Source organism: Microtus oregoni, unplaced genomic scaffold (assembly GCF_018167655.1).
Source record: "Microtus oregoni isolate MIOR12 unplaced genomic scaffold, Mior012 000040F_ref0000088, whole genome shotgun sequence".
Taxonomy (NCBI): Eukaryota; Metazoa; Chordata; class Mammalia; order Rodentia; family Cricetidae; genus Microtus; species Microtus oregoni.
Genome location: NW_024543207.1, coordinates 17679660 through 17693563, shown reverse-complemented (window position 1 = coordinate 17693563; position 13904 = coordinate 17679660). Strand labels below are relative to the sequence as shown.

At 42.7% G+C, this 13904-nt stretch overlaps 1 protein-coding gene across 2 annotated transcripts; it reads right to left on the bottom strand.

Moving 5' to 3' along the window:
• Window positions 1-1388: 1388 nt before the first annotated feature.
• On the bottom strand, window positions 1389-13529 carry LOC121433597 (zinc finger protein 58-like). 2 transcript variants are annotated; one of them, XM_041632084.1, is made up of 4 exons: window positions 13438-13529; window positions 7025-7151; window positions 5697-5792; window positions 1389-3689 (listed from the first exon to the last, which is right to left on the bottom strand). In XM_041632084.1, the coding sequence occupies exons 2-4, from the start codon at window positions 7146-7148 to the stop codon at window positions 2521-2523; spliced, it is 1389 nt and encodes a 462-aa protein (XP_041488018.1). In that variant the 5' UTR covers window positions 7149-7151; window positions 13438-13529; the 3' UTR covers window positions 1389-2520. The 2 variants fall into 2 exon arrangements, with proteins under 2 accessions (XP_041488018.1, XP_041488017.1); XM_041632083.1 differs by having other exon boundaries at window positions 13419-13455.
• Window positions 13530-13904: the final 375 nt, after the last annotated feature.

Sequence of the window (13904 nt, the reverse complement as noted above, 5' to 3'; positions counted from 1 at the left end):
TTAAACATAACACCATAACGTTTATTGACAAAGAACTCCCATTGGCCATCGCAGGAGTTCCCACCCACCATTAAGTCCTTTGTAAAACTCAGATGTTAACATATATAAAAAATTCAGCTTTAGTGTGAGCCCTACCAGGATCTTATCAGGATCCACCTGGTTTTTCACAAACTCAGGTTCATATACACTGCTGTGAGCTCATGCTTGCCGCCCCTGCTCCCATCCCAACGGGAGGGACACAGCTCCTGGCTCCAACTGGTGTGTGTAATGACAGCTCACCTATCATCCACTGTTGGAATTCCGTCTGCAGGTTTGGTCTGTTGTATGTTCACTTTCCGTTCCTTCTCTAATACTGAAATTCTCACGTGAGAGAATTTTGAAAGTCAGGGCATCTGCCTCGAACTTACCTCAGCTTCTCAAAATCAGGACACAGAAATGATTTATAAAATACAAAGATATTAGAAGTATCAAATAATCTTATTGAAATTTGGCAACCAAATACCTTCCTATACACAATAACCTCTCCTCTGGCAGCCTCGGAGTTCCACGTTCATCTCTTCCTAGGAAAAGAAATCCGCTCTCTATGTCCCTTCGACTCTAACTGATGCCAGTATGCACTCAGTTATCCCAGATACCTCTAGGCATGAGGTCACAAGGCTTTGCTAAACCTTTTAAAGTCTCTGGTTATCCTTCTGAAACCTCAATCATCCAGCAGACTGAGCAGCCAGGGATGCCAGGCCCAACTCACAGTGGCTGTGGGGTGTGGGACCCCTTTTGCTATGCTGGAGGGCTCCTTAGCGGTGTGGCTCTCCAGCTAGAGAAGCCACTCTGGTCCCTAATGTCAGCTCTTTCTAGTAGGTCCCCAAGTCTTCTTCCTCTAACTGTGGGAGGATATTCCCTCTGTCCTTGAGATTCCTTTGCCCTATGACTGTGATCTGCTGGGCTTTCTGCCCCAACGAGCCTGACGACTACTCTTGCTTATGTTTCTGCCTTTACACTATAGAAAACAATTGTCTTCTGTGTGTGGGCAACATCACAAATTGATTTCCCTGTAGAGGCTCCAGAGCAGACGCAGTATAGCCAGGATGGCCCGACAAGGCCTAAGTTCCTTCATGTACCACTTCTTTTAGTGCCTTTCAACTCTTTGACTTTTATGAAGGGCAGATACTGGGCCCGTAGAATTATTTATCTTGAGGCAGCCCATCATTTGACCAAGCTTAACACCCTGCAGGGCCTGGTTACTCAAGCAGACATAGCAGGAGAGATAGAAGCAGCAGACAGTCTTACATCCTTGTGATGTCACGGGGTGAACATGTAAATTGCTCTGGTAGGGCCTGTGGCCGTTACAAGGGGATGGTGCTGCTCGAGCCTGGGGCGCTGTCATCTAAGAGTATTGTAAAAGGACTAGCATTCTATTTCTCACAGCAGGAGTTTTTAAAGTATAATTATACTTGGTTTTTAATTGTATGTCATATTAAACAAACTATGTTTAAATTTGTTTCGAGGTACATGTTTTGGAATATACAGTAGCATAAGCAGAAGGCTATAGAATGAGAGACATAAATTAGCCTCTTCTTCCAATCTCATATCTGTAAATAAATTTCATCTGGACTTAGCATCACTAGAAACACAATTCTGGGCACACTACAGACATTTATTCATTCAGAAGGTGAGTTCCTATTATCTTCAAGGTTTTAATTGCCCATAACAGTTTACAGTAACTTAGTAAACTCAAGACTGAGGTGACTTTTCGGGTCTGCACCAACAGCAAAGTAAGATCTGCACCTACAGTGTCTCGTACTTGATGATCCCTTAGCCAGTAATCAAATGCATCCTTTCTGCTGAGTGAGTGCAATTGACTCTGGTCCTTATTTCAATATGGGTCAAGGTTTCTTTGACATGACAGTTGGAGTCACATGAGAAATGGTGTTAGCAACTTAAAGAAAATAAGGAATTCTTTATCCTAGAATCAAATATGATTGATAATGTGGTCTGCTAGCATTTCCTGGGAAGACAAATGGAAATGCCCATTCAGCCCAGATCGGCATCAGTGTAGACCATCTCACCAGATTCCAACTTAGTGAGAAATATGGGTCTATGGAGATTCTTACACACCCTGGGGAGACGTTATTACAGGAGCTTGTGTGACCCCCCCACCTCCCCGGGAAACATAACAGTAACTCTGCCACAGCACAGCCCACATCTCAGATTTAGGGCACCTGACAGACAAAGTTATGACATGGTAACAGTTTCATGGCACATTTATAGATACAGAAGAAAGAAACTCATCAAGGCAAGTTTCAAACACACTGCTTGAACAAACTGGTGTGGAGATCACAGCAAAGGGAAGTCTGTACTGTCGTCTGATGACATGCTTAACATTTGTGCTCCTGGAAATTAGATGCTCATGTCGATATTCAAAATGATTAACCTAATATTCTCCACTATGAATTCGTTAGAGTTGGATAAGATCTAAATGATTAGCAAAGATTTTATCACACCCCACGCACTCACAGAGTTTTATTCAGAATAAGTCACTTGATGTGTCTTAAGGTCTGAAGAAGTAAATTTTTTAAGACATTTGTAGGATTTCTCTCCCGTATGAACTATCATGTGTCGAGTAAGGCTATAAAGATTGACAAAAACCTTGCCACACTGCACACACTTATAGGGGTTGTCTGCAGTGTGAATTGCTTGATGTCGTCCAAGGCATGAAGAGGAGGAGAAACATTTGCCACACTCTTCACACCGGTAGGACTTCTCTCTAGTATGAACTCTCTTGTGTCTCCTAAGAGCTGAGTGATAACGAAAGGCTTTGTGACATTCTTCACACTGGTACGGTTTTTCTCCAGTGTGAATTGTTTGATGTTCCTGAAGGCTTGCAGAACAGGAAAACCTTTTGCCACACTCTACACACTTATAGGGATTATCTTCAGAATGGAATGTTTGATGTCGTCTAAGGGAAGAAGACGAGCAAAAACATCTGCCACACACTTCACACTTGTAGGGATTGTCTTCAGAGTGAATTGTTTGATGTCGTCTAAGGCATGAAGGTGAGGAAAAACCTTTGCCACACTCTTCACACTTGTAGGCTTTCTCTCCAGTGTGAACTGTCTTATGTACCCTAAGAGCAGAGTGATAACGAAAGACTTTGTGACATTCTTCACACTTGTAGGGTTCCTCTGCAGTGTGAATTGTTTGATACTCCCGAAAGCGTGCAGAACTGGAAAATCTTTTGCCACATTCTTCATTCTTGTAGGGATTTTCTCCACAATGAGTTCTTTGATGTTGCTTAAGGAATGAGGGATAGCAAAAGGATTTGCCACATTCTTCACACTTGTAGGGTTTCTCTCCAGAATGAATTCTCTGATGCTGTTTCAGCATTGAAGGATAGTAAAAGGATTTGCCACATTCTTCACACTTGTAGGTTTTTTCATCAGTATGATTTTTCTGGTGTATAAAAAGTGATGAGCGAGTATTGAAAGCCTTGTGACATTCTTTACACGTGTAGGGTTTTTGTCCAGTGTGAAGTCTCTGGTGTATGGAAAGGGTTTTATAAGAACTAAGGGCCTTACCACATTCTTCACATTTGTAGGGTTTCTCCCCTGTATGAATTCTCTGGCGTTGAATAAGGAGTGACTTACAATCAATGGCCCTGTTGTAATTGTTACAATCATTGGGTATTGTTCCTGTTGAGCAAAAGTTGAGATATGAACAAAAGCTAGGAAATATTCTTCATACTTACATGACTTATATTTAAATTAGAGATATCTACATTTACATATTGAAGCATCAACGAGAAACTATAGTATATTTTAACACTTACCAACACTGAGCATAATTCACAAAACAGAGTAGGTGGAACAGTCTATACTTCTACTGAAGTAAGAGAACAAGCAAACAGGACATAGACATATGCCATATTATTCAAAGTTAAATAGCTACATACGTTGTAAGGGTATTTTACTAACAGAAATAAGCCCATTAATCAATATAGATGTTAAATGCCTAAACATCCATGAAATTATAAAGTAGCCAGGCCTGGAAAAGAGAAAGCTAACTGTGATTGTGTGAGACTGGATCAACATCAAAACATACAATTGTTTTTTATTGTAAGTATAGAGTTTTATTTTGGAAGATACAAAAGATATATTGCATACTCGTAGACTGTCCACAACAAGATTAAATAATATAGCCTAAAGATTTATGACAATATTTTATGTTTTATTATTGACGTCTAGAAAATAAACACCTGAAAGATATCAACAGAAAACTTCAGGTTCACTGGTGGAGAACAGAAATTTGTTGAGGATTTTGTCAATGAACAGGTAATAAAATTACCTATTTCTTTGGTTTTTTTTTTTTTTTTTTTTGGTTTTTTCGAGACAAGGTTTCTCTGTGGCTTTGGAGCCTGTCCTGGAACGAGCTCTTGTAGTCCAGGCTGCAGAGATCTGCCTGCCTTTGCCTCCCGAGTGCTGGGATTAAAGGCGTGAGCCACCATCGCCTGGCTTGGTTTTGGTTTTTTTGAGACAGGGTTTCTCTGTGTACCCATGCCTATCATGGAAATTGTTATGTAGATGAGGCTAACCTTGAACTCAGAGATCCACCTGGCTCTGACTCCCACGTGCTGGGATAATGGAGCGGGACACCAGGTCTGGTAACAAAATTACCTCTTTTTAAGATCCATTCATTTATAAGACTAAATAACCACATAGCAGTGAGTGGAGAGAGACAAATCCTTGTTTCCCTGGGAAAAGAAAGTTCACAACCAGAGCACTAGATATTTTTATCTTACACTGTCCTGGTGTGTTTGATCAATGTGCTTCATCCTCCTACCAAAATCCATAGAGTACAGAAAACAAATAATTAGACGCAACACACACTTCTAAGTAACAAAACAGCGTAGCAGATTACAAAGTAAAAAAATAAAAACAAAAAAACTGCAAACCCAGAAAATTCTGAAAGCTTATTGATGAGCTACTAAACCCATTCTTCTAGTTGCAGACAGTTTTATTCTTTGAATATATATCCACATGGCATGCATTTTAAATCCTTACTGTTGACAATGTAACAGGAAAAACTTTAGAAAACTCTCATCACTCACAAAGAACTCTGATGAGACACCACTCATTAAAATGGGTGTGAGTGATCAAAAAGAAACTTCTGTGTGGACCGACTGGACTACAACGGCTCCTCCACACCTCAGACTGTAGGACAGTGTACAGGCGTTCAGGCATTGTTAACGTTACAGTGTAGACTCAACACCAACAAAAACAAAAAACCACGAAAGTCTCTGGAAATACACAGCTCGTCACTGGGGAGTTACAAAGCTTCAGAGTCTGAAAACCTCACAAACGTCTGAGAGATGTCCTTTGACAACAAAACCAAGGAGAGACCAAAAGAATTATCTCCACGCTGGGCGATGGTGGCGCACGCCTTCAATCCCAGCACTCGGGAGGCAGAGCCAGGTGGATCTCTGTGAGTTCGAGACCAGCATGGTCTACAGAGCTAGTTCCAGGACAGGCTCCAAAGCCACAGAGAAACCCTGTCTCGAAAAAGCAAAAAAAAAAAAAAAAAAAAAAAAAAAAAGAATTATCTCCACAACAACATAGGTTTCAATGCACATGCGAAAGCCTGCCTTTTTGTTGAAATATTTAGACTTCAATGCTGCCCCTGACCCCCTCTTCCCTACCCACCTGAATGCACGGGGGCTGCTGCTTGTATCTTTACATCCCAAGGCCCTTGTCTTTGCTCCAGAAATGTCACCAGGAAGGGCTTAGAACTGGCAAGACCTGTTTGCATGAAAAGGGAACAAGATTAAGTGTTCTTCTACTGAGAACTGACATGGCCCTTCCAGTACACTGTTTATAAGAAAAGAGATGATGAAAGAAATTACTGCAGACTGTCAGCTCCTTACATGTTTCCTGCCAGGACCACTACAGCACATGAAGGAATGTACAATGTCCAGATTCTGAGTCTCATTGAAAAGGAACACCATTAAATCTGAGTTGTGAAACACTTTCATTAAGAAGTGTGTTCCATGCTTCACACCACTGAATCTCTAACAATCCCACCAGAGTGACTGCTGGATGAAACACACATTCACACCACTGAATCTCTAACAATCCCACTACAGTGACTGCTGGATGAAACACACATTCACACCACTGAATCTCTAACAATCCCACCAGAGTGACTGCTGGATGAAATACAGTTCGCACCACTGAATTTCTAACAGTCCCACCAGAGTAACTGCTGGATGAAACACACATTCACACCACTGAATCTCTAACAATCTCACCACAGTGACTGCTGTATGAAATACAATTCACACCACTGAATCTCTAACAGTCCCACTACAGTGACTGCTGGATGAAATACAATTCACACCACTGAATCTCTAACAGTCCCACCAGAGTGACTGCTGGATGAAATACAGTTCATACCACTGAATTTCTAACAGTCCCACCAGAGTGATTGCTGGATGAAATACACATTCAACGCTGACAGTTCAAATATTGGAATGCAGTGGCATTTCATTTTTATTTTAATAAATAAATCTTGCCTGAAGATCAGAAAAGTAAGACAGCCACACTGGCCCACCTTACAGACGAGGCAACAATGACACACACCTTTAATCCCAGTGGCTACACTAGATTGCCATAGAAACCAGGAAGTAGTGGTGCATGCCCTTAATCCCAGAATGAGAGAAGATTATAAAACAGGGAGACAGCTCTTGGTCTCATTCTGAGGTTTCCTGGAGGCAGGATCACCATTTTCAGACTGACATCAAGGTAAGAGCCAGTGGCTGGCTGCTTTGCTTTTCTAGTCTTCAGGCAAGTTTTATTTATTAAAATACAAATGAAATGCCTCTACAGTGGAATGCTTTTAGCTATGGAGCAACCTCCCTAATTTTTCTGAAATCGAAGGATGTGAAAATCACTGTTGAAATGCTTCCATGAGATACCATACAAAGTGAATAAGTTACACATTGAGGTGAAATAAGAATAGAGGAGATGCTCACCCAGGAATTCAAGGTGGCTGTAATTCTCCAACATCACATCCCTGTACAGATTCCACTGAGCAGGCTGCAGGCATTCCCACTCTTCTGGAGAGAAATCAATGGCCACATCCCAGAAGGACAGCATTTCCTGAAATACAGACAAATAAATGATATCACACTTTAAATTAATTAAAATCATTAATTATAATATAAATATCAAGAGTCATTGGGATGGATACTTCTCCTGTCAACTTGACATGGGCCATTTGAGAAGAGAGAAACAATAGAGAAAATGCCTCCTTAAGACTGTCCTGTAGTCAAGTTTCAGGGACATTTTCTTAACTAGTGATTGATGAGACAGCACAGTCCACTAGGGGTGGTGCCCACCCTGAGCACAGTCCTTTATGGTACAGGGGAGCAGGCATGGCAAGTCAGTAAGCAGTGTTCTTCTGTGGCCTCTGCTCCAGTACTTGCCTCAGGTTCCTGCCTTGACTGTCCTCAGAGATGGACTGTGACCTGAAGTTGGAGTCTAAAATAAACCTTGTAAATAGACATTTCCTGTCCCAACCGCCCAGTCTACAGAACCAACTTAGAGGCTGAATATGAATTATAAGTGATCAGCCGACAGCTCAGGCTTATTACTAATTAGCACTCACATTTTAATTTAACCCACATTCCATATTTACCTTTTGCCACATGGCGGTACCTTTAGCAGCATGACACATCTCCTGCTCCCTCTGCGTCTACTGGCGGCTCCTCAGCCTCCACCCTTCTCCTTCCCATCATCCTTATTTTGGTCATCCTGCCTATACTTTCTGCCTGACTACTGGCCATTCAATACTTTATTATACCAATTCAAGTGATAAATCTTTACAGTGTACAAAAGGTTATCCCACAGCAAAACTCGTTCTTATCTAAGATGTCTTTCATCATGGTCTTTATGACAACAACAGAAACCCTAACACAGATATCACACGTCTGCAGATTTATCCCAGGATGAAAGAGAGCTAGAAATGTCTCTTACATAGGTAGTAATATTCCTCAGACATGTCTGAAGTGGTCACATGATCTCACACTAACCATCAAAAGGAAAGACAAGGAAAAAGATCCTATAAGCTCAGTTGGACATGATCTATTTGAGACAGATGAAATGCAAAATGAATGCACCCACAGCACATGCATGTAGTGCTATGTGCTGCTACACACCACACACGTATGTATTCCTCACAGGAGAAAGTCATGGTGAGGGAGAAGGGATTTCTCAACAGTTCATGCGCACAATCATGACAGTGAAGTGGAATGAAAATACAGCGTCTGCTGCAGCAGCTCTGGCTGTGCTGTGGGCTCAGGATTTCTGCAGAGTTCAGTAATGATGCAGATGACAGGGACATGGGACATGAGAAGAGCAGGCAAAAGGTAGAATAATAAGGAAGACCTCCTGGACTAAATACCATCTAAGTTGTTGAACTTTGTTTTCTAAACTGCAAGAGAAGGACCAACAACTGAGCATTTAAAATAGAATACACGCCACTGGATCTTCTCATCATTTTCCCTTTCTACCTTTTCTCTGACAGGTACAGATGAAGGGGGTTTGTGGTATTCATAAAGCAAGTTTTTGCACATATGACACCTGAGCATCAGTGTGCATAGCTGAGAAATACAACTGATGCTATTCTCACATTTCAAATTTTCTAAATTAAGAATTTATGTTGTTAATATCTTATTGAGTAAAGTCCCAGAATGACCTATAAAAATAGTCATCCCTTATTTTACCTTTTTACTGACGCACTAAAATAATCGGCAATACATGCATTGACGTGTTATTGTCTAGTAAATTCATAGGTAGGATTTGGATTGTTTTTCTCAGTTACGGTATGGTCACCTCCTCAAACGCAATCTTCAACGCTCCTGAAAAGTGCACTACATAACGCTCACACACACCCGTAGTCAGGGCAACAGTACCTGGGGCTTCTCCTATCTCACTGTTCCACAGCACCCACTTTCTTAGAAAGTCCCCAAGCCTTGGTTTATTGATGAACAACTAATAAGTCTCCAACTTGTGTGAGATACAGTTTTTTATAGTTAACATATCGATGAGATCATATATTATTTAGGCTTGTCTGCCTGAAAATAATTTCTAGTGTCACCAACATTGTCACAGTTGACAAGACTTTATTTTCCCTGAAAATTATTGAATTAAACTATATAAGTGCATCATTTTCCCTTCTGCCTCCTCACTGCAACTTCTCTCATGTCCCCCAACAGTCCATCTTGAATGTATGAAGTATTGTTCTCTAATTATTATTGTTACACAGAGCGCGCACACACACACACTATATATATACACACACATACACATAGCTATATCAATATGAATGGCCAATTCTGTTCAGTGTTACTTGTGCGCATGTTTTGAGGACAGATCACTTGTTACTGGGTGAATAGTGAGTGGGCTTATCGCTGTGGGAGACTAATTCTCCCTCTCTTAGTGATTCTTATGTGCCTATACTTCTCTGTTAGCCAGCAGATTGTGCCCTGCATAGGATCGAGAGCCAATGCCACTGTTCAGGGCTTGTTCAAGCAATCATATTGTTGGGGTGTCATGGGTGCAGCTTCCCTTCCCTTTCTGGAAGGCACAACCTCACAACAGAGTTCCGGAGCTCCTGACTCTCATAATCAATATGACCCTTCTCCAGAGATATTCCCTGAGCCTTCTGCACAGGAATTGTGATGTGGTGTATCTACTGGGTCAGGGCATCACAAGACAATAGTTTTCTAGATTTGAACGTTTTAGTTTTCTGTAATGCTCTCTGTGCTGCAGTGAGCAGTGTCTTTAACAGGCAGTGACAGCTACACTTCCGTGTAGGTCTAAGGAAAAGCATCTGGAATGCAGTTAGCAACTGTGATGCTTTAGTGCTCCAATATGTTCTCCTCTGTAACTTAAGAACTAAGAAGTCATCAGAGACAACTGCTGCTAATGCCGAGATGTGGGAGACACAGGGGCACCTTTAGGGATTCAATGTCATACTGCTCATGGATGTGGTTCACGGGCATAACAGCTAAGCAGGACTAAAGCTCACCCTTAGGCAGGAGACCTTGGGGTCAGGCCCAGCTCCAATCCTCTGTGTCTTGTGTCTCATTCCTACCAGAGCACATTCCTGCCTTTGCAAAGAAAGGGGAGGAAATCACGGATGCCACCCATTCTAACTGTATGATAACCAAGAGCAAGGGATCGCCACGGGGAGTTGAAAGAGCCAAGAGCTGAGTGCAGATGCAAACATGTTTCTGTGAGAGAAATAGAGCAGGTCCTCAAGGAAGAACTAACTGCAAGGACCACTCCCTAAGTCGCCCAGGCCTGGCTCCCCCTATTCCACATGAGAGGCATATCGGCTGTCATGAAGCCAATCTATGAGATGCTGTAGGTGGAGGGCAGTGTGTCTGGAAACACGATAGCATTTAAGAAAAATCTTAGCCAATACAATTAATGGCAACTGTTTCAAGGGAATTTCAGCCTGGTGAAATGAACTTTCTATGGGGAAGAAATGCAAATGTCTCACCTGTGTTGGCCAAACTGTCATTCATTAACATTGCTACATATTCGCACTATTATTGGGAGGTCAATATACTCCACATGAGTGGAGGCTCCTCTTAGATTCAAGCCTAGAACAACAGAATGGACAGGGTAGATATGTTAAGAACTCTTTCATCTCCTGCCGGTGTCCCTCAGAGATATCTTTTCAGAGAGTCAGACAAGACTGAAGACTAGCAGATTGGTGGGAAGTCAAAGCCAGATGCACTGAGAAGACTGGATTTATGGTCAGGATCCTAACAGTAGTGAACCACCAATCAAAACAACCTAACTACTGATTACATGCCACAAGGCTTAAAATACACACTACATACATCATGAAGGAACAGTTCCTGGGTCTTTGTCTCAGCTCTATACCGTAAGTGAGGAATGAAAGAGCCATTTAGTTTTGCTTTAAGCCCCCCGCATGACTCAGAAAGTGAAATAAACCATGAAAAAATATGGAAGGCCAAATGCAGTATCTGCTTTGGAAACACTAATTGCAATAATTATAATTTTAATTTCAAAAGATTATCACTTTGCATCTTACATTAGATGTCTAGATATATTTGTGGATTTTAATAGTTCATACATTGTTTCTGAGTCTTCTTAAAGCAACACTGTGTGGAGTATGTCCAATACAGATTTGGGCCATGCACTCTCATAGACCTGACTTAATTTCATATAGAGACTGCAGAATGGAGAGAACAACAGAAAGCAGATATTGAAGAAGGTAGCCATGCAACCACATGCACCTTTCAACTCAAAATATGTCGCTGCATTTGATAACGACTATGGAGGACACCATGGCAGACTCTCCTATAACCCGAACTGACAACGTGATGAAAATCTGTGCTGCTCAGGTTTATTCCTTGCATGTGTTTAACCCTGCTCAGGTCATTTGCAAGTTCTCTTCATGGCCTCTGACATAATCACATAGATCAATTGGCAGGAACTGAATGTCATCACCCAGCACCTCCACTCCAGGGTTTCCCAGAGATGACATGTCTAACACAGCACGGTTACACATGAGCTGTAAACACAGGTAACTCCTTCCCTCACACTGACACAGAGCACAGTGAAAGAAGCCTGGCAGGAAAGACACAGGACTGTCAGCAAGGGGAACTGGACTGGACCTGTGGAAGAGCAGGACCCGCCTTTAGCAGTTTGCTTTACTGGATGGATATGCAGTGCCCCATGTGAAGGACAGTGCAGGAAGTGGTTTTGTTCTGGCTAACTGTAAGAAGCATCTGCTCACAGTGCAACCTCTGCTGTAAGGACAGGGGAAGACATCCCAGCTGCAGCTGCAGAAAAAGACCCAGGAATGAAATCATAGCAGCCGAGTCTCAGAATGAACTGAAAGAAGCAAACTGTAAGAAACCAGAGAAAACCAGAAGAAAGCTGCATCAGGTCATGACAGCAACTAACACAGATTAATATGCAAAAAGAATGAACATTCACTGCACATAGGAATCTTCAAGCAAAGCAAAGAGAATTCTTCTTCATAGAGTAAACACAAATGATTGTCTGAACACCAAAATTTAATGTCTTTAACAAAAGTATGTTAGTAAAAATATTTAAATTACACCCAGAATAGGTTAACAGAAGTTAAGGAGAAATAGCTCTTAAGTCGGCAAAGTGGGGGATTATATGGATTTGCCCTGGTGTTCACTGTAAGAAACAAGAAATGAGCCATACAAAGTATCATATCTATGAAATATGTTCAGATGTTTTCTGTCACAGACTCAAGTAGCCTACACAGGCCTTGAATTTGCTGTGAAGCAGGGGAGGACCAGAGGGCCCTGCCTCCCCCTCACAAACGCAGAGATGACAGGGATGTGCCTCAGAGGAGACTGACGTTTCTTTTCTATCACAGGTCTGGTTACTAAAATCCCAGGAATACACACAGGTCTGGGAGTTCTCCTCACCTGCTAACCTGACACAAAAGCCTGGCACTGTAACACAAGACCATGAGAGCTTTTCACCTGTTCCTAGGGACCCTGCTTCTGGACCAGCTCAACAAGCTCAAGGCCACATCAAGACGTTGACAGAACCATTGTGGGCCAAGCAGACATCCTGTCGTTTTCACAGTTAGTCCGCCTTACATGAGGGATGGGGGAGCTTTCAAGGCTTTAAGGGAACCCAGACCTCAATGTGCAGCCTGGAGTCAGCGTCTCCAGTTCCTTCTTCCTGCAGAGGGCCCTCTGTGTGTGGGCTGTACGTGTGTTCTCTCCACTCTAGTCACAGCTTTCTATAGCAGCTGGTCCTGGCAGATGTGTCTGCTGTGTTCCAGAATTTCCCAACTGAGACTTTTGTTTTGCCTCAGATTTTTCCTCTTTTAATTCTTTAACTGGCTGACAAAAAGAACACAATCAGTACCCTAGGCCAGTTAAAGAGGGCAGGAAGGACCAGAAATCCCTTTGCTCTGCAGATACTGAGAAATCTGACAGCATCCCTGTGAGAATGGGTCAGAAGTGAAGCAGGCTTCCCCACCAAAGCTGCACAGTGAAGTGAGCTCCCAGCTCCCCCTCAGGAACAGGCAGTCAGCTGACCATCCTTAGCTTGATCCGGGACCCAGTACTGTCATCTACTCCGTGCAGCTCTTCTGTCCCAGAAGCCCAAGGCGGACTGGGGCTGCATGCAGCAACCCAAGGAAACCATTGCTCAGGGAACAGTCCCTATCGCCCTCATCCCAGCCCTGACCTGCAACCTCAGGTGACCCAGCCAGTTGAGCACAGCACCTCCAAGGCAGCTTCTCCCGCCCTCTTACCCAGCCCAGGTCAGCTCCCTCCAAGACGGACCCACACTCCGCAGTGAGCCTAAGGCAGCGCTGCACCCTGGACCAACCTTCATGACAGAGACGCACCTGGAAACCACAATAGGACCGGACTGTCGCCCAACTTTGGGGAAGACGCACTTGTAAGAGACCAAAAGCCGGAAAGGGGTTTCCTGGACTGCTCCCAGTGGTGTTACAGCGCTGCAAACTACATTTCCCAGAAGTCTGTGCGAAAGAATCCCCGGAACCCAGGCTGGGAGAGTTTTAAGGTCTTGGACGTGTGTCTGGCTGCCTGCCGTAGAGGGTGGAAGGAAGAAGCACAGTGAGCAGGACCGCTATGTGCAATGACGCTGGTGTTCATCTCCAGATCCTCAACACGAGATTGTGAATGTGAGTCGAGTCTTTGACAGTAATATTCGCCTTGTGAGTTTTCTGGTCCATATATTATGATTTTAATATTACTAGAGCGTTTAAATATCACGTTGACTCAGTTTTACTTTAAAATAACGAAGCAATACACTATTGTGAGACTGAGAAGTATCTTTTAAAGATGATTT